The sequence below is a fragment of the Zea mays genome, chromosome 5 (assembly GCF_902167145.1).
Source record: "Zea mays cultivar B73 chromosome 5, Zm-B73-REFERENCE-NAM-5.0, whole genome shotgun sequence".
In the NCBI taxonomy this organism is placed as follows: Eukaryota; Viridiplantae; Streptophyta; class Magnoliopsida; order Poales; family Poaceae; genus Zea; species Zea mays.
In genome coordinates this window covers 108,552,057-108,573,877 of record NC_050100.1, presented here as the reverse complement: position 1 = coordinate 108,573,877, position 21,821 = coordinate 108,552,057, and the positions used below count along the sequence as shown (strand labels likewise).

Here is a 21,821-nt window from a genome sequence, read left to right as displayed (position 1 = left end):
TACGTGCGGCACACCGAATGTACGCTGGGAGGTCACTATCCACACAACTGTACACCCCCTCGTACGGTCCCAAGTGTATCCCCACTACCTTGAGGGGCCAGTCAACCCCTGTCATGGGGGCCTTAGCACCGGAGTTTCTACAGTGACTCATATACCAGAAAGGACACGACAAATACACCATACCGGGTGTATGCCTACGCACGCCAAGTGATATAGGGCTCATGACGACAAGCAAAGTCGCGCTATGCACGGCCGCACCATGAGACTGACCCACGAACCCATCGCGCACTACTACGAAGACATTAGTTGTACACTCGCTGCAGGGACACGTATGACGAATGAGCGGGACAATACACCATACCGGAAGTACGGCTACACACGACCCTACGGACACATCATGAGCATTACGTCAACCTAGGGCAACATATTGTTCTCTTACCAGTAGAGAACAAGTCTCCTCTGTAAGGTCCTACACCTTGAGCTATAAAACCTTGAGCTATAAAAGGGAAAGTTCTCCTTCTTCCCACACACGCACCGGTTGTAACACGTCCCAAGGTAATACTACGATCAGTACTGCACTGGATAAGGGCTCGAGATCGAACTAGTATAAACCTTCTGTCTCAGTCTCCACGTTCGAGTCCCAACGATTCACCATTCAGAGTGAGTCCACGCTAGCATCCTTCACCGAACACAAATCTTATTGTCCCCCGATTTCCAAAACTATGACAATACTTTAGATCACTTATGAGTTACAATCCAACCGATAAAGTTTATGTCGCTTACACTCTGAGTTCCTCCATCTTTTACCTCGAGAGAACACCTCAAACGACGGCTACTCTCTCTTTGTTGCAAACACAAGATGTGATTTGTTGCATCAAGTTTTAATTTCAGGATCACTTGATCACAGTGTAAAAATATGAGATGTTCTCGTGTAAATGCTTGTCAGGCTGGCTACCAATCTTAAGCAGAACTTAGTTGATGAGCTCACTATAACAACCAACTTTGTTTAGTTTACCTTTATCAGATGAAAGCTGTCATTTATCCTCTAAGCTCTTTCATACTTACTCATTTATCATTCACTAAGGCTGTGGGTTAAACCTTCTGTTGCCTGTGATCAGCAGGGACTTGCTTCATTTAGTCATTGCAGGGCGTCCAAAGGACGCCACCTGTTCAAGTGTATAGAAGACATAAAACAATGTGGCGAACTCGTCTTCTTTCACTAAAATGAAAATTATACAAACGTAGTACCAAAAGACAACGACAAAATTTTGACTGAACATATATATGCATATATGTATATGAAGCTATCAACACGTGTTGTTATTTCACAAATACCCAATGATGATGACTCCTTCAATCTGCAGGAGCCAGCAGCAGTTTCCTGGCAGCAATGTATCTGCTTCAGCCGCTGTTGGCGACCCACACGATGAGCGATCGGAAGTACTTGGCCATGGCGCCCCTCTGCCACCGGAGCCTCTTCCACCTGCTCCTCAGAAGGACAGGGTGCAGCTCCAGAATGTGCTCTGGCATGAAGTCATGCCTCGTCAAGATGCCGACCACCGGCGACCTCTGCAAATGTATATATCGTCAGGAGCGCGTACATGACATATAAAATGAAATGAAAATCTTGCTTGCTACTAATCAGATTGCACTCACATCGCAGGCCTTGGGCACGACGAGGAGGTGGCGCAGGCCGACCTCCCGGAAGAGCACGAGCGCCTTGGCCAGCGACATGGTCTCGACCACCGTGTACGGCGACGTGTTGGTGAAGGGGTGCAGGTCGACGTACATCTCCATCTCCTCCGGCGACAGCACCACGTCGGCGATGGTATCCTGCTTCCCGGACCCGCGCTTGTCGAAGTCCTCCGCCTGGAACCTCTCGGCCACGTACTCCTTTGGGCACCGCTCCGGCGCCACCAGGAACTCCCTCTTCTTGAGCAGCACCAGCAGGTGCGCGCGCAGCACCAGGCCGTAGAGCACCGGCGCCGGCGAAAAGGGCGGCTCGTCCACGACGGGGAACGCGTGGTGCCCCGTGGTGCGGAGCGTGTGCACGACGTTGCCGACCTTCTCCACGCCGCCGAAGCTCCGCAGCGGCCCGGCCACCACGTCGCCGACGGCCAGCTGCCGCATGTACGGCTCAGCGTGGCCATCGAGGTGGGGCAGGCCCTTGAGGCGCAGGATGAGGTCGTAGATGCTGGAGTTGAAGGAGTCGGCGACCGTCTTGGAGATGAGCAGCACGAGCATGACGAGCGGCAGCAGTAGCAGGTTGTTGGTGAGCTCGAGGATGATGACGCACACGGACACCGTCATCCGGAGCGTCCCGCCGAGGAATGACGCGGAGCCGAGGATGGCGACGAGGCCGTGGTCGAGGCCGGAGCGGCCCCCGAGCAGCATTGCCACGAGGCGGCCGTAGGTGGCGCCCGTGAGGATGATGGGGACGAAAAGCCCGGACGGCGCCACAACGCCGTAACTGAGCACGCCGAGCGCGTAGGACGCCACGAAGAAGATGACCATGGAAACCGGGTGGTACACGTCGTTGGTGCCGGTGGAGTAGAGGTTGCGGATCGCGTCGTCGTTGATGTTGAGGAACAGGCTGGCGAGATCGTTGTAGTGGCCCTTTGGGCAGTGGAACCGCCGGAAACGGTTCAGCGCGTGGCAGGTCCCGTCCGGCGACGAAAGTGGACCCGTCGTGGGGCACGGCCGGCACGGCGCCAGCCATGGCAGGCCGAAGACGCAGCACGACGTCACGATGGAGACGGTGGCCGCTAACAGCAGCTTGTGCGCTCCACCTCTCCTGGAAATTAATGATCACTCCTACCTTAGTTAATGGAAATAAAGTCGATCCACCAACAAATTAATTAATCAATGGAATCGGTGATTTTTGCATGCATGCATCCATAGTTCCATACTCGTTGATGGCGTTGTAGAGTCGGAGAACCTTTATCATGAGGAAGTTGTAGAGTCCGCCGAGCAGGGCGCCGGTGACGCCGATGAGGATGACGGTGGGGATGTCCTTGAGGTGGTAGGTCATGAGGTCGTCGAACACGGTGCTGACATCGTACATGATGAGACCGCCCCGGCCGAACATGCCGCAGCGCCCGGTCCCGCACAGCTCGATGAAGAGGCGCAGCACCACCGCCACCACTGCCGTCGTAAAGAACGACCGCCAGATGAGCGCGCTGCGCCACCACGACGACAGCGACTCGAGCGCGAACAGCACGCCGCCGACAGGCGCGCGGAACGCCGCCGCCACCCCCGCGCCGGCGCCGATGGTCACCAGGTCGCGCCGGTCGCGGTCGTTTTTGAAGTAGCGCAGCCAGCGGCAGGTGAGGCCGTACTTGCGGGAGCCTCCCTGCCCGAAGATGGCAGCGATGCACGCGCCGGTGTGGACCATCGGCCCCGCCTTGCCGACGTGCAGCGACGATGATACGGCCGCGATGTTCCCCACTACCTGCACATCATCATGTTTGCACAACATGTTTACCACGATGATTTGATGATGCGTGATAGCTACTTGACTTGCAGTGTACCACGATGGCCAGCACTTCATGATGCAAAGGTCGGATCGATGTGGGAATCATCATGGGCGGTGATGCCGCAAGTGAGGGTGACGTTGTGTTGGCTACAACTCTATTTTCAGGTGATGTTGTTGCAACATGGCAACAGTCTTACGTTCGTTTAGATTTCAGTTATAGACTGGTGAATGGTGCAGCAGTTTGGTGTTGCAGTGAGGCGGTGTGAGTTGAGCTCCCAGTTCAACCAACCGATGTCGCTCTCTAGCTTGTTGATATTGTGGTTGTCCGACACTTTTAGAACTAATTTGGAAGCAGAGGAGACAATCAGACAAAACCAAGGAGTAAAAACCTCTCATTAAAAACTAAATGTCTTATTTAAATTGTATCCATATAGATTGCCCAAACAAGAATCCCAAGGGGATAACTAACCCCCTAGGGGCTTCTTTGGAAGAAAGAGTATTGTAGAGGATTGAGGGGTTATAATCCCTTGCTATTCAAAATTAAATAACAAATGATTATAGCCCCCTCAATCTCCTCCAATACTCTTGTTTCCAAACAAGCATAGGGATTGTTGTATTCTATTGTTTTACCCAACCTGAGTTCCTCCTTTTATAATATGAACACTTGATTTCAATGAAGTTTTAGCCTCCTTGATTCTTTAAAAATGATCAATTTGATTTCAATGAAATGACACAAAACTCTTGTCTGTAGGGATAGCAATGGATACTCGCAACCGGAATCCGATGAAATTTTACACTATTACAATATAGGTATTGACTATTTTTTACTTAACCATGAGTAGTTTAATGGGCAAAAACTATTGGATTCATAGTTATGTGAATGGATGTGCTCTACCCAAACCCATAAAACCATACATATATTTATACCTAATATGCATCTATAATTAGAAGCCATCTCCCAACCTAAAGGACTTTACAACATGGCCTAACTAGCAGACATAGCGTCATATTAGGTGTGGCATAAATATCATTTTTCTATTGCACTTATTACAGATTTTTCGTTCTATTACTTTCATATAGTCAAAGTTTAATACAAGTGTTACATTTTTTTCGGGCATGCCCTTAGACTATCTCTAACAGCCTTACTCATCCATCTCTAACTTCAAACTCCACTTATAAACAGTACACTCTATAATACAAATCAGTATTTTGTATGGTCATATGCACATTTGTTGGCCACAAACTTATCACCATTAGAATGAATATGGGCACAAAATTGTATCTGCACAAGGATATGGGTTTTTTATGGGTGCAAAAAAATATTAAAGGATATGGATATAGGTGGGTGTACCATTAGATACAGATCCATTGCTATTGCTATTCGTGTGTGTGTGTTCAAAAACAGGGTCGAGTTTGATTTTTACCCGTGAATTATGCCATATCCAGTTTATTGAATTTCTCTAATCCATTTCAATAGCCTCTTCCTTAACTAGAGTGCTTCTGGATGACATATCAATTCCAATTAAATTTTAAACAATCCGTTTATGCATGCCATTATAAATGCCTATTAATTTAAACAAGTGACTACTACCTTGTTCTGTTTTCAGGGAGGGGGGACAAAGTGGACATATTTTTGTGAGCATGCGATGATTTTAGAGTTTATCAAACATACCACGGTTCATAGATTAACAGTGATCTTCTTTCTTGTTCTTTATTGCATTGTACATATCGATCAATTCTTACTCTACATCTCTTATCATTTCCCTTCTCTTAAACCCTTGTATTTATTGTTAGCGAAAGCACGTACAATATAAGGAAGAGTATTTAACATATAGTAAGTTAAATAGTTAAACTATGTAAATGTATTTTTAAAATAAAAATATTTGTATTGCTATCGTCTGTGTAAAAAGCATATTTCATCTTAACCCCCGAACAACCTAGGACTATATAATCAGAAAATCCTAGCCTATGTTCCCACTCTCGCCTTCCCTCTCTTTCTCTGATTATCCTGACTACACCTCTCTCCCATAAGTGGTGAACCCATGTCTAGAATGTGGCGGGAAATTTTTTGGAAAAGAAATAAATCAAGATTTAAACTATGAACGGTAACCGGTTAGTTTAAAACACATCATTTAGACCACTACGCTAACTGCTCTCTTGTATTCTTATGAAGTGTCATGGTCCATATGGACCAACCACTAAATTCGCCCCGTCTCCCATCCCCTCATCTCTGGATTCCTTTCACCTCCTCTCTCCTCGCCCTCTCCGGTGGCTTTGTAAAGCTTCGCGCCCTCCAATGATTAGTTTTCTCGTTAGATCCATAGTGGTGAGCATATCTATGGCAAAGGAGGTTGGGTCCACGCGTGCGTTATTTCCCTAGCAAAGGCCACTGTGACCTCAAGCTTTTCCATTGACAGCTACTGCGACCTCAGCCTTTGTGTTCCTTGCTCTAGCGTGCAGTCTAGGCTTGGCAACGGGCGACCTACGAGGATAAAAAATGGGATAGGCCGGCTTGCCCAACGCCATTTTTCCAGACTATATCAATGCTAGTTTGTACAAGAAGTTGATGTTGATAATTGTTGAAATGTATTGTGTGTGTTGTGTAGGGGTTCTATTTTGGCCCCTTGTTGTATGAGTCCTTGGTCCATCTAACTCAAATATTAATACCACTCCCAACCTTGGTTAGGGTTAGGGATTCTATTTCTATCATGATATCTAGCTAGGTCTACATATCTTCCCTCCCACCCTCAGCCATCAACCCCTTGCTCCTCTTATCCCCCATCCGTCGCCACTTGGCTGTCGGCCCCTGCTCTCGCGGTTCCCTCCCATAACGAGTCCCTCTTAAGCGGCTATGGCCACTGGCACCTCCCCCGCCGCTAATGTCGCCGCTCCACCCAGCTTGTTTACCATCGGCGCGGACCCGCTTGCTTCTGCTGGCGCAGTCGCGTCGCCCACAGCCCCTCAGATTCTCCATGGTCGCGCCAGCTTGGCCACTGCCTGTCGCTGCCCCTCCTCCTCTCGATGCAGATGCGCCCACTCTAGCCAGCAACGCCACAATGTCTAGCGCGACCACCTCCCTCCAGCACATGGCCCTCAACAGTAGCCTCATCCCACCGCCCTTGCTCAATGAGCCGGCGGCGCCCCCACGTTCTCCTTACCCAACACCGCTGCCCTCTGTGTCGAGCTTTTAGCTCCTCACTTCCCATATTTGGGCCTAGTGAGTGGAGCTAGTGGGTCCTACCCTCTCGCGAGGGGCTTGGCGTGCTCTGTCCCTTCCCTATCGATCTACACTCACACATTGGCGCTCACTTCCTCTCAACGTCGTGCTCCTAACGATGTCCTCACTACCCTCACCGCCATTCATTAGTGCGTGTAGACTGCCGCCCGTGCCTGGGAGCTGGAGTGTGCGACCTTCGTCACCCTCGAGCGCTAGCTCATCGAAACCACTCGCTAGTTTGTGGGTGTCCCGGGCGACGACCCTCACCCCGTTGATGACTATGCCCTTCCCACACCAACGCATCGGTCATCATCAATCTTCATGATTAGGCGATGGGGCTCCCTAGAATACAGGCCCTTGTCTCCGTAGTCCTTGCCCTAGAATCAACTAAGTACATCCGCTGGTGTGACCAGGTCCTGTTGACTCTCCTCCACTACGCCGTCGACAAACACATCCTCACCGACGCTATCGTGTCGACGCATTCCTAATGTCAGATGGATAGTGTGGTCCTCTCTTGGATCCTTGTTACCCTCATGGTTGAGTTCCATGATGTCGTCTGTGAGTAGGGGCCACCGCTCGCTAAGCCTGTGTTGCTATCGAGGCTCAATTCCTCACCAACCATCAGGTATGGATCCTCCACCTTGACGCCGCTTTCTACCAACTCGTCTAGGGGGTCTCTTTGTTATTGAGTACCACCGATAGATGAAGGCCATGGCGAACACTCTTCATGACCTCGACTCATCGGTCATAGACGAGACCCTCATTCTCAATCTCTTGTGTGGACCTCCTTCTACAAGTTGTGGACCGACACCATCTCCATGTGGCCTAAACCGTTTGTGGGTACTCCTTCACCGCACCCCGCCACACCACCGCTAGCCTTCTTTGTTGTTCCATCCCCTTCGACACTCTAGACTCACTCAGCTCCGCCTCAGCACCAGCCGGGCCTCCTGTCCCTTTCAACCTCCCCTGCTACACCCTCATGGGGCCCCTAGGGTGGGACACATAGTCTCTTGCCAGCTCGTTCGGCATGCTGACACGAGCGCTGCCCACCTCGTTCATTGACTAGGTGGCTGACCCTTGTGCATCGTACCACACTACCCCTAACGTCGGTACTCTATCCTCCACCCTTCCTCCCACCCTTCTCCTTCTTCCTCTCGCAAACACAAGGTTGACTTGTCCCTTGTGGTTCGGTTTGATGATGAGTGATTGTCAACGGGTAGCACTCTAGAGTAGTTAGTGGGCTGACCAGAGTGTGAGATTATGTATTTGCAACCATGTCGGCCGGCTTATGGTGTGCAAGTGTGGAGCATAGTGACGGTGGTTGACACTGAGGTGAAGGTCATGTAGGGTCATGCTGATGGATCGGAAGCAATGAATGACAAGTGCTGGGTCTTGGCTGATGGATCGGAGCAGGCGGGTGACCAGCTATGGTTGCTGACACTTAGGACACTACTCGCGAGAGGGCGTGGCGGAGCGGGCCGTGTTGCCGACATGGTCGAGGACTGGTGGGACACGTGTCTAGGACGTGGGGACACGCACGCGTTGCGATACTCACTGTGGTTTGCTGGTTTGGGCCTCAAAACAACCTAGCGCTACAAATGGCGAGTATTGCTGAGTTTGGGCCTCAAAACTCGACGACGGTGGTTCCGGTGGGAATTAGTGGTGGCACGTGGCATCACAGCTGTAACACACCAGGTGTTTATCCTGTTAAACTGTGCTTATGGACTCAAGCACGGAATATCGGCAATAATAACGGTCTCTATGTTCTAATATTCACATATCATAATTTCGATATCTTTTTCATATCTGTCTATCCTGCCTTTTCCAACTGTTTCGCTAGGTCAGAACGTATTTGTTCTGGAAATTGGCGAGTATAGTGATTATTTAAAATTCATTGATCGCGCACATATGAATTTAGAAATTTAGTTCGGTCCTCTGATTTCGTCGCAAACAAATTAAATAGATTTCGATGACTAAAGTTTTCGTTGCAAAATAAAATGGACACTAAATTATAATCATCTTTGTTAACCACGATTTTGATGTCATATTTGTCTCCGTCTATTTAAATTGTTCAAAGCTTTTCCTAAAGTTGGACTTTAAAAATCTTTCAAGATGTCGAGCCTATGCTATTCGGATAGCATGTGATCTTCGTCCGAACTCAACTAAATTAAATGTTGATTTAAAATATCGAGTCCGATCTTCTTTTGGTTTGCCTCGTTTGTATTTAGCTTGGATCCAGATTCTAGAATTCACTCTTATGTGTACTCACTTGATTAAAAATTGGAGAAAAGAGCAAAATTCTGAATTTCCTTTCTCCTTTCCACCGCCTAAACCATCTCTGCCTTATCCCCTTCGTGAAGCCACCATTCCTGGTGCCGATCTCATCCTCCCCATGCTCAAAATTCTCCACCATAGTTTCCTTCTCCCCTTTTGACGTCTCCCTCACGCGAGCAGCTCCTGGCAGCAGCACTGGCCGCCCTCCATTCCCAGCCGCGCCTGCTTTCTTCCAGGTCGCCATCATCCCTAGCTAAGCTCGCCCTCACCTGCTCGACGCCGGTGATGGCCGCCGTTGGTCCCTGCGTCCTTCCCCGGCCGCCTCACCTCCACTCCATGCCCCTGCTTTTTCCCCGGCTCCGGCGTCCATCGCGTCCTGCCCCTCCCTCAACTTCCGCCCCTGACCATGGACATCGGTAGTCCCCAGCTCCCTTCCATGGCCGCCTACAGCCCTCCCTAGTGGCTGAGCCATTTTCCAGCCGCTCCTTCTCCAGCACAGAGCCCCCTCCACTCGCACTCCCATTCCTGCTGAGGCCGACGCCTCCATCCCCTCCCATCTCCTTCGAGACACCAAGTCCCATGGCTGCTGTCCTCCAGCCCCAAGCTGTGACGCACCCCGTAGGTGTTCAATGGAATGGCTGTAAAATGCTACAGTGTGCAGCCCCGTCCCGCGACATCATTTGCCGTTGGTGAGTCTGCGCGGTTTGTGGTTTGCTCGTTCCCCATCCGACACGTGTATCCTACTAATACTTGTGTGTATTTGTGCATGTGATGTGACGGAGAGAAAATCCTAGATATTGGATGAGAGCAACCAAGGTCTAGGTGATGTTTATTAGGTGTTCGATAGAAAGATTGAATCAGAGATCCTCGCTATTTAGCATTTTTTGGCTCATGTTCGTATTGGTGAGTTACTAGTACCACTCATGTTGTTTGATTTAATGAGTGTAGGGGATAATTATATTAGTTACCAACTCTCTCGTTTTAACATAGGGTATTCTTCGTCTAATTCATATGTGACTATTGGGATTATATTAGATATGGTCAAAAGGTCTTTTCGCTTGTGAGATGTGTTGTTCAATGGTGGTGTTTATAAAAGATATTGCCATTCTTCTTCTCTTTTGATTGTTAATATGTCGCTTGGGAAGTGTTTGTGAAATGGTGTATCATGTTCGGATGGTGCATAATGGAGTTAGAAATATGTTGGGCACTTGTAGAAATGTCTTGACTACTATGTTAAATATGCATGCCTAGTAGTAATTGGATGGAGTCAATGTTTGTGTTGTGATAATTCCTATGTCTAAAGCGGGTATCATGTGCTTGTGTAAGGTGAAGTAAGTCAAGATACTAGTTATGCGAGGTGTATGGGTAGACTAATAGATACTGTTGGGATGCTTTGTTTCATGCACTAAAGTAATTGTATACTTGAGTATGAAATAGACTAGTATATATATGTGATTAAGTAGGTGGTTTTAGCTCTAATCTATTATAAGGTATTAGCATGATTGAAGTATCAAGCACATGAAAATTGTAGAAGTTAACTAGGAGCTAAATCGAATTCTTGTTGTTTGGGACTGCATGACTAGTTTTAGTTATGCAGATAGTTCAATGAAGTAAACCATGTTTTTTGTAGAAATGTTATATAGGAAAGGTGTAGATAATTTTTTATATTACTTGTGTAAAAATTTCATGATCATAGGTCTAGTAATTTGGGTGTTATGATTTTCTCAAATTCAGTCTCAGAATCTGTCCAAATTATGTATAGATTTCGAAGATGACATTGTTTGCCCAAATTAAACTAAGAATTAGCCTTTAGTAATTATAGACGAATTGTAGTACTTTCCTTAAGTTTTCCAAGAAGACTTAGATCACCCTTTTAGGTGGTCTAGAGACCAAGTTACAGCTGTTTGAACTATAGAGTCTGAATTTGTCCAAATCTGGATAGAGAAGTCTGTTTATGTTAACTGACTTTGATATGCATTGAATTAACCTGAGATGTTTATAAATAAATTGTAGACAATTCTATTATCTTTCTAGAAAGTCTAGGATCAAATGTTTTTGATGCTTGAGTATCTAGTTACAGATTTTTGAAGCGAGTAGTCGAATTCTGTCCAAATCTAGACAGAATTTATGTTTAGCACTGTTTGACCTTGCTAAGTGTTGAATCACTTTGTGATGATAATACCTAAGTTGTAGAGGACTTCTTAAGCTTTCTAGAAAGTCTTAGTTCACTATATTTGGATGAATATTTTGTGAGTTGTGAGCAAAACAATTAACCATTGTGCTTCTGTCCAGAAATATACAAGCTTTAAGTTGATTTATTGAATTTACTCTTGTTTGGCTAGGTTGGATTAGTTAATTCTTGATTCTTGATTGATGAAGACGTATTGCATAGAAGTGTTTTAGATAATTAAGTTGAGAAAACTAATTAAAATTCTTCTCTCCTTATTCTAAATCTTAAATGTCTGATTCTAATAAGTCTAAGTCTGGTAATCGGTTAGTGTTATGTTTGAAACAAGACAATATAGAAGCTATGTCTAGTTTCTTAATTCTGGATGTTTGGATTTGATTCGTGTAAGTTAGAGAACGTGATCATTGTGTTTGGTTGTGTATATCTATCTAATTCTTTTTTTTTTCTCGAAAGCGCAGGAGAACTGCGCATCATTATATTAAGTAGAAGGAAAAAAGGGTCCAAAATAGACCATAGTACAAAAGACCTCCCCGGAGGGGATAAAAAACCAAAGAAAAAAGAAGAGAAAAAAAAACAAAACAAAACAAAAACAAGAGCAAACAGATCCTGAAAAACAAAACCAGCCCATCAGCGATAAACCAGGCAGCTTGGTGCCCCTGATGGTTGCGGCAAGAAAGGAGAGACCCTTAGCTTCTGCCATTTCCCACAACTGTTGTTCCTCCCTTGCCTGACGAAGAGCTGCAGAAACACTAGGGGAGATTCCATCAAAGACAATTCGATTCCGATGATTCCAAATAATCCAGGCTCCCAAGGCAATAAGGGAGTTGACACCCTTCATAATCATATCTCCAGAGCCATTGTCTATCATCTCCCACCAACCCGTAAAAGACACCGTACTAGGTGTAGGAGCCAGATTTTGTAGTCTGAAAATGCACATCAGCCGGAACCAGAATTCTCTCGCAAAAACACAAGAAACCAAAATATGATCCAAAGATTCAGACTCTTGGTCACAAAGCGGACACTTCTCCGGATGATCAAGTCCTCTCTTTGCCAACCTATCTGTTGTCCAGCATTTATTTAGCACCGATAACCAGAGGAAGAAGTGGCCTTTAGAGGGGGCCCAAGTTTTCCAAACTCTTTCATAGTGACCGAAATGCACAGCCCCGATGAACAACCCATCATATGCAGCCTTAGCAGAATAAGTCCCATTTGCAGCAATACTAAAAGTATGTTTATCTTCTATATCTGGCAGCAGCTCAAAATCTGAAATTAAATTCCAAAGATGAAGATAATCCAATAATACTCCCACCGAGAGTGATCCTATGATATCAGCAATCCATCTTCTATCTGTCAATGCTTCCTGAACCGTCCTTCTGTTAGTGATTTTTTTCGGAATGATATCAAATAATCTAGGAACCAAATCTGCAATTTTCTGCCCACGAATCCATTTATCAGTCCAGAACAAAGTATTAGCACCATTACCAACCTTTGAAGTCAACACCATCGAGAAGAAAGCCCTTGCTTTATCCGGAACCTGGATAGGAAAGCTGCACCAAGGTCGGTTAGGCTCAGTCTTTTGGAGCCAAAGCCATCTCATGCGCAGGGCCAAGATAAGTTCTTTAAGACTAGAAATGCCAAGACCGCCCAGCTGTAGGGGTCTACAGACTCTGCCCCAGGCCACCAGGCAGTGACCACCTCTGGCCTCCTTGCGCCCTCTCCAAAGGAAACTTTTTCTAATTTTATCAATGGCCTTAATAGCCCAAGAGGGAATATTTACTGCCATAGAAAGATAAATAAGCATTCCGGTAAGCACATGCTGAACTTGCACTTTACGACCTGCTCTTGTCATCAAATCTGCTTTCCAGCCTGGCAGCTGATCAGCAATTCTATCCACAATAGGCTGCACCTGATCCTTGGTGAGATTTTTCAGGGACAGAGGCAGCCCCAGGTATTTACACGGAAAGGTCGAGATGCCACAAGGGAGAAGATCTTGCTTGAAGTATTTACACGGAAAGGTCGAGATGCCACAAGGTCGAGATGCCCCAGCAATTCTATCAAGAATTATGAATGTTTGTGATGTCTTGCTTGAAGTGTTTCCCCTCTTTATTATAGGTGTTTTATCATTTGCTATTCATGTCCTTACTCATATGCATTATTGCATATCATATAGGAACATTAATCGATCACGTGATGTGGAGGACAAGAGTTGGATTAATCTCAAGGTGATGCTGATGAACGAAGCCAAAGTGGATGAATCAAACAAGTGCCAGGATGGATGATACTTGCCAAGAAAATATTATCTAACAACACTAACTTAGTGTTGTCCCTGGAAAGCCCCGATGCATTTGCTACCTCATTGTTGTTATAAAACTTTTATCACTTATATGTTGCATTAGGTGATAGGAGTTGAGTGATGAAATAATTGATGCATTGCCATTCCTTGAAATTTGATTATCTTCCTTGATACCTGTTTTATAAAGAGAACTAATGATGCTTAGACCTGCCTAGAGAATTAAAACTTGTTTCTAGAATGATGTGTAACACTAGGTATGAGTTTGTTTTATGAAAAAGGACTTGCAATGGTGAGATCATCATCTACAATGATGAATTCATCATTCAATTATGGTACCTCTGTCAAGTATATGATTTTGGGAAGGAAATAATAATTCTAGACCAGACGTTGAGCAGGAAAGGTCGTCCGCCTGTGCCGATTAAGGACCGCAACGATTGTTGGCCTGCTGATGTAGGACCCTTTAACTGGCCACATGCCTCATCATGGGTAAGCTTAGCCTCGGTCGGACCAATACCATAACATCTCGCACGCACTGGGAGTGGAGAGATGGTGGGAGTAACGTGTGCCCACCTGGCAAGTGGCTGGATGGTGGGGTACTGTGCTCTCGGGTCGTGTGAACTCGTTCTGGTCTTGAGAAACCCGGGTGCGAGTTGACATATATAAGGGTTAAGTGCTACATATGCTGTGTGGTTGGAGATCCTTAGATGGGTATTAATCGATTCAGATCGTCGTACATCTCGGATATGAAGACTGGATCTTCGACCCTCATCGTAGATAACAAGTGAAACTAAAGTTGTTAAAAGGAAGCTAGTGTAGGACAAGCGAATGCTCTAGATTAGGCAAATCTAGATTTAGGAAAAGTACGTAACTTGTGAAGTAAAATTTTGGCATAAGGATCCACTACTAGTAACCTTTTCTGTAAAAATGAATCTTTAAAACTTGATGAGCCTTACCTTGAATCCTTTTAAAACCAGCATACCCTTGAAAGTCTTTTCTTTAGTCAGGGTTTTATTCCCTGTTGTTTTTCAGGTTATGTGCTAAGTGTTGGTGGGCTTGACCTTCTTATATAAGTACATCCCATCTATAACTTCTTTATTGAGGATTATCACTTAAGCTAGCATGTATTTTAAAACTTACAAATGTTTTATACATTTCAAAGTGTAATTGTTTTGAATCACTTTCTTTTGTAATCACTCCGATATTTGTATAATGTAAACTTATTGTAACATGCAATCATTTTGCAATAAAGAACTTATTTCCGCTACAAATGTTGGTGTGTGATTTGTGTTTACTTAATCCTGCGATCATGGTGGTAAGTGGTTTCTTTGAGGTCCTTGAGACACTCGAACAGATCCTGTTAAGTTGTTTGGTGCACATGCATAGCCGTCTGAGGTCCTTGGGACAAGGACAGGTGCATGTGGGCCCGATAACTTGGGAGGTTCTGCGACAGCAACAAAGAGTGCGTCAAGGCTGTCAATCAAAAACCTAAGAGTTGGTCTATTTTGCCCGTCGTGGATTGGATAGATTCTATGTAAATAGGGGTAGTTTAGGAAACATAATAGCCCTATATAAATAGAGGCATAGAGCTGTTGTTAGAGCCATCTCTTGGCTACCATTTTGTTTGGAGCACTTGTTTAGAACTCCTAGTTTCCCCTCTAGGTAGTCACCAGTTGAGCCAAGGGATCCGCAACGATTATGTAACTGTCGACTGTGTTTGTGATCTACAGGTTTAATCCGAGGAAGGTTTGCCAGTACAGTCCACAGGTTTTGGTCACTTCTCCATCTCAATTTTGCATCCTTGCTGAAATTTGGAGTTGTTTCAATCTTGTGTTCTTCCCTTCCCTTCTCTTATGGATTTGTGGAGAACCTTCGAGTTCTTTGTGTCATGGGTATTGTTGGGGATTGGTTTGTGAGGCGATAAACTCTTTAGATCACTGAGTATGCTCTTACGATGCAGTTCTTGGTCGTGATTCGATTTGAGTTCTCTTTGAGTTCTTTTTGAGAAAACCCCAACAAAACCCCATCACTCTCAGGATTTCTGATATGTGTTTTGATTTTTGCTTTGCTTGGATTCATATTTCACCAGTAAACATCTTCTACCTCGCGCAAACTTACTATGAAGTTTGAGATCATTCTATGCAGTTTGCGGTGCTCGGCTCTGCCGGACGTCTGCACGGCACTGCCGACATAAGCCTGGCACTACTACCCCTATTTTCCTAGGGTTTCTGTCCAATATTTTCTAAGAAGTTAGGTATGTGGTTCTTAAGGTTTTTGGTGCATACAAACAACACCAGATTGTATTGTACTCTAATATGCTACTCTAAGTCCCTAGAGGGTTTCTACGTTGAGTTTTGGGATCAAAGTCCTGTACTCGCAAGTCGAGAATTTTTAGTGGCTCCCATTCACCCCCCTCTGATTATCTTGCCGGTCCTACACCTCCATCACCATCAGTGGATGGGTCGGTTCTCTATGTCACCTCAGTGGGTGACGGGGTCCTCCCTAGCCCCTTCCGCCTCAAGAACGTCCTTATTGCTCCCAACATTATTCAGAGTGTTCTTCCAGTTCATCAATTTACCACTAACAACTCTTGTTCTATGGAATTTGACCCCTTTGGTTTGTTTGTGAAGGATCTTGCTATCAGGACCCTTCTCGCGTGATGTGACAGCTTCGGGCCACTGTACACACTATGTGTGCCTGCCTTCTCATCCATGATCTCCATCATGCATGCCATGACTGCTGCTACTTCATCAACCACTTGGCACAGCCGCCTTGGACACCCTGGGCTTGATGCGATGCCCAAGTTGTCTAGCGGCTTTGTCATCTTTTGTAGTCAGGGCTCTTTTGAGTTTCTGCGTCATGCTTGTCAGCTAGGTCGTCATGTTAGAATTCCTTTTCCTACCTCTTCTTCTAGATCCATAGGCAATTTTGATCTAGTTCACTGTGATGTTTGTACATCCCTTGTTCTCAACATTTCTAGCTATAAATATTACATGCTCATTCCCTGGTGCGAATACATTTCCTACGCTCTTTCACTTATTTGCTTGGGTTTCCACTCAGTTTGGTCGCACCATCCGGAGTGTCCGGTTTGACAATAGACATAAGCTTGATAACTCCGTGTCCCATGACTTCTCCCTTTCTCACGGTGTCCATCTACAGATATCGGGCTCCTACACTTCTTCTTAGAATGGTAGGGCTGAGCGTATGATTCACACCACGAATAATGTCATACACTCTCGGTTGTTTCAGGCCTCCCTTGTTACTTAGTACTAAACTGAGGGGCTGACAAATGCCACCTATCTACTCAATCGCTTCATTACCAAGGCGGTTCATCACCCTACCCCCTTCTTTGCAATCTTTGGTACCTCTCCTTCTTACAACCATCTTCGTGTGTTCAAGTGCGCCTGCTATCATATTATCTCTACCAGTGCCCCCACAAAGCTTCCACCCCACTCCACTTGTTTGTGTCTTTTTTGTACTCCCTGATCACAAGGGATACAAGTGCCTCGACCTCTCCACACATAGAGTCCTTATCTCCTGTCACGTCATCTTCGACGAGTCCGACTTCCCTTTCTCTACCTCTCCTTCCACTGCCTCTCCCTCTTAAGTTGAACACCATTCTCGAGGCTGACTCTATGGTGCCCCCTATTGCACCCATGGTTGGTCCCCCACCACGCTACACACATCCCTGATGCCCCCTATGCTACCCCCACCGACCCTAGAGTCTCATGCGCTACCATACGATAATGTCATTCCCACGCCACCATGCATGGCTTTGTCGTCTCCCGCACAACCATGCACGGCTCTAGCGTCGCACGTGCCCCCTCATGTAGATCCAGCATCCCCTGCGCTGCGATGAGTACTAGAGTCTCTCGTGCTACCAAGTGTGGCTCTGGAGTCTCCCGCACTGCCATGCATGGCTCTGTCGTCTCCTGCAACCATGCATGGCTTCATCGTCTCCCGCACAACCATGCGTGGCTCCAGTGTCGCTTGTGCCACCAAATGCGGAGCCAGCATCCCTCGCGCTGGCATGTGTGGCCCCACCGCTGTTTGCTGAGGGGACCTCCTTGTCACGATTCGTAAATCCCATTCACATCTACTAGCGGTGTGGTTGGGCTGATGCACCGACTCCCTCTCATGACGAGCTGCCAATGTATCACCCTGTTGCCCTCCACTAGGACCCTAGGTATGTCCACCCGATGGTTACTGGCACGGGTCGTCGGTGTCCTCCAGCATGTCAACTGCCAAGTTCTCTTAGCGTCCTCCTCTCCGGTGGTCTCCCCCAAGTTGTCCTTTGTCCGTACTACGCTCACCGATCCTAACTAAAAGCATGCCATGTAGGAGGACTGGAGGAGTATGAGGCCTTTAAGGCGAACCACACCTGGGTCTTGTTGCCACGCCCCTATGGCGCCAATGTGCTCACCAAGAAATAGATCTTCAAGCAGAAGCTAAAGGCATATGGCCTTTAGCCCCATGGTGAAGCCTGCTACCATCTGGACTGTTCTGACTCTAGCTCTCTAATGGGCCTGACCTATGCATCGCTCGACATCAAGAATGCCTTCCTGAAAGGGAATTAGGCTTACACCTAGTTCCTAAATAATTTTGGTGGTTGAATTGCCCAACACAAATATTGGACTGACTAGTTTGCTCTAGTGTATAAGTTATACAGGTGCAAAAGGTTCACATCTAGCCAATAAAAAGACCAAGTGTTGGATTCAACAAAGGAGCAATAAGGCAACCGAGGGCACCTCTGGCTGGAGGCACCGGACTGTCCGGTGTGCACCGGACAGTGTCCGGTGCGCCCGTAGACTTCGTTTTCTACCCTTCGCCAGAGGACTTCGACTTCAACCCTTCGCCCTCGGGAATTCGCGGAGGCCGGCGCGCTATAATTCACCGGACTGTCCGGTGTGCACCGGACATGTCCGGTGCGCCAACGAACCGCGGCCTCCGGAACTCGTCATCCTCGGGTTTTCACGACAGCCGCTCCGCTATAATTCACCGGACTGTCCGGTGTGCACCGGACTGTCCGGTGTGCCAGCGGAGCAACGGCTCTCTGCGGCGCCAACGGCTCCCTGCGGAGCATTAAATGCGCGCGCAGCGCGCGCAGACGTCAGGGCTGCCCATACCGGTGCACCGGACATCAAACAGTGCATGTCCGGTGTGCACCGGACACCTCGGCAGGCCCACAAGTCAGAAGCTTCAACGGTCAGAATCCAACGGCAATGGTGACGTGGCAGAGGCACCGGACTGTCCGGTGTGCACCGGACTGTCCGGTGCGCCATCGAACAGAGGCTGCCAGCAACGGTCACTTTTGGTGGTTGGGGCTATAAATACCCCAACCACCCCACATTCATTGCCATCCAAGTTTTCCACTTCTCAACTACTACAAGAGCTCTAGCATTCAAATCTAGACACACCAAATAGATCAAATCCTCTCCAATTCCACTCAAGCCCTTAGTGACTAGCGAGAGTGATTTGCTTGTGTTCTTTCGAGCTCTTGCGCTTGGATCGCATTCTTTTCTTTCTCATTTATTCTTGTGATCATACTCAATTGTAACCAAGGCAAGAGGCACCAATTGTGTGGTGGCCCTTGCGGGGAAGTTTTGTTCCCGGTTGATTGAGAAGAAGAGAAAGCTCACTCGATCCGTGGGATCGTTTGAGAGAGGGAAAGGGTTGAAAAAGACCCGGCCTTAGTGGCCTCCTCAATGGGGAGTAGGTTTGCGAGAACCGAACCTCGGTAAAACAAATCCGCGTGTCACACTCTTATTTGCTTGCGATTTGTTTTGCGCCCTCTCTCGCGGACTCGTTTATATTTCTAACGCTAACCCGGCTTGTAGTTGTGATTATTTTTGTAAATTTCAGTTTCGCCCTATTCACCCCCCCCTCTAGGCGACTATCAATTGGTATCAGAGCCCGGTGCTTCATTAGAGCCTGACCGCTCGAAGTGATGTCGGGAGATCACGCCAAGAAGGAGATGGAGACCGGCGAAAAGCCCACTACAAGCTACGGGAGCACTTCATCGGAAGAGTCCCGCACCAAAAGGAGGGAGAAGAAGAAGAGCTCCTCCAACAAAGGGAAGGAGAAGAAATCTTCTTCTCACCACAAAGAGAAGAAGGAAAAATCTTCTTCCCACAAGCCGCATCGGAAAGGCGACAAGCACAAGAGGATGAGGAAGGTGGTCTACTACGAGACCGACACTTCATCAACATCGACCTCCGACTCCGATGCGCCCTCCGTCACTTCTAAGCGCCAAGAGCGCAAGAAGTATAGTAAGATCCCTCTACGCTACCCTCGCATTTCCAAACATACACCTTTACTTTCCGTCCCACTAGGCAAACCACCAACTTTTGATGGTGAAGATTACGCTAGGTGGAGCGATTTAATGCGATTTCATCTAATCTCGCTCCACAAAAGCATATGGGATGTTGTTGAGTTTGGTGCGCAGGTACCATCCGTAGGGGATGAAAACTATGATGAGGATGAGGTGGCCCAAATCGAGCACTTCAACTCTCAAGCCACAACCATACTCCTTGCCTCTCTAAGCAAGGAAGAATACAACAAAGTGCAAGGGTTGAAAAATGCAAAGGAGATTTGGGATGTGCTCAAAACTGCGCACGAGGGAGATGAGCTCACCAAGATCACCAAGCGGGAAACGATCGAGGGGGAGCTCGGTCGGTTCCGGCTTCACAAAGGGGAGGAGCCACAACACATGTACAACCGGCTCAAGACTTTGGTGAACCAAGTGCGCAACCTCGGGAGCAAGAAGTGGGACGACCACGAAGTGGTAAATGTTATTTTAAGATCTCTCATTTTTCTAAATCCCACTCAAGTTCAATTGATTCGTGGTAATCCTAGATACACTAAAATGACCCCCGAGGAAGTTATCGGGCATTTTGTAAGTTTTGAGTGCATGATAGAAGGCTCGAGGAAAATCAACGAGCTTGGCGACACATCCGAAGCTCAACCCGTTGCATTCAAGGCGACGGAAGAAAAGAAGGAGGAGTCTACACCAAGTCGACAACCAATAGACGCCTCCAAGCTTGACAATGAGGAGATGGCGCTCGTCATCAAGAGCTTCCGCCAAATCCTCAAACAAAGGAGGGGAAAAGACTACAAGCCCCGCTCCAAGAAGGTTTGCTACAAATGTGGTAAGCCCGGTCATTTTATTGCTAAATGTCCTATGTCTAGTGACAGTGACCGAGGCAACGACAAGAAGGGGAGAAGAAAGGAGAAGAAAAGGTACTACAAGAAGAAGGGCGGCGATGCCCATGTTTGTCGGGAATGGGATTCCGACGAAAGCTCAAGCGACTCCTCCGACGACGAGGACGCCGCAAACATCGCCGTCACCAAGGGACTCCTCTTCCCCAACGTCGGCCACAAGTGCCTCATGGCAAAGGACGGCAAACGGAAAAAGGTTAAATCTAACTCCTCCACTAAATATGAATCTTCTAGTGATGATAATGCTAGTGATGAGGAGGATAATTTGCGTTCCCTTTTTGCCAACCTTAACATAGCTCAAAAGGAAAAATTGAATGAATTGGTTAGTGCTATTCATGAAAAGGATGACCTTTTGGATTCCCAAGAGGATTGTCTAATCAAAGAAAACAAAAAACATGTTAAGGTTAAAAGGGCTTATGCTCTGGAAATTGAGAAATGTGAAAAATTATCTAGTGAGCTAAGCACTTGTCGTGAGATGATTGACAACCTTAGAAATGAAAATGCTATTTTAAGTGCTAAGGTTGATACTCATGTTTGTAATGTTTCAATTCCCAATCTTAGAGATGATAATGTTGACTTGCTTGCTAAGATTGATGAATTGAATGTATCTCTTGCTAGCCTTAGATTAGAGAATGAAAGTTTAATTGCTAAGGCTAAAGATTTTGATGTTTGCAAAATTACAATTGCCGATCTTAGAGATAAGAATGATATACTTCATGCTAAGATTGTTGAACTTAATTCTTGCAAACCATCTACATCTACCATTGAGCATGTCACTATTTGTACTAGATGTAGAAATGTTGATATTGATGCTATTCATGATCATATGGCTTTAATTAAACAACAAAATGATCATATAGCAAAACTAGATGCTAAAATTGCCGAGCATAACTTAGAAAAAGAAAAATTTAAATTTGCTAGAAGTATGCTCTATAATGGGAGACGCCCTGGCATCAAGGATGGCATTGGCTTCCAAAGGGGAGACAATGTCAAACTTAATGCCCCTCCAAAGAACTTATCTAACTTTGTTAAGGGCAAGGCTCCCATGCCTCAGGATAACGAGGGTTACATTTTGTACCCTGCCGGCTATCCTGAGAGCAAAATTAGAAAGATTCATTCTAGGAAGTCTCACTCTGGCCCTAATCATGCTTATATGTAT

The 21,821-nt window shown here is 46.6% G+C and overlaps 1 protein-coding gene across 1 annotated transcript in view; it reads right to left on the bottom strand.

Moving 5' to 3' along the window:
* Positions 1 to 1,112: 1,112 nt before the first annotated feature.
* The window catches only part of LOC100383583 (uncharacterized), a 29,961-nt gene continuing 9,252 nt past the window's right edge, over positions 1,113 to 21,821 (bottom strand). Inside the window, exons 4-6 of the mRNA NM_001362092.1 lie at positions 2,910 to 3,451; positions 1,657 to 2,794; positions 1,113 to 1,569 (exon numbers count right to left, since the gene is read on the bottom strand). Coding sequence (NP_001349021.1) covers positions 1,402 to 1,569; positions 1,657 to 2,794; positions 2,910 to 3,451 — 1,848 coding nt within the window. The 3' untranslated portion in view covers positions 1,113 to 1,401. The remainder of the gene's footprint in view (positions 1,570 to 1,656; positions 2,795 to 2,909; positions 3,452 to 21,821) is intronic.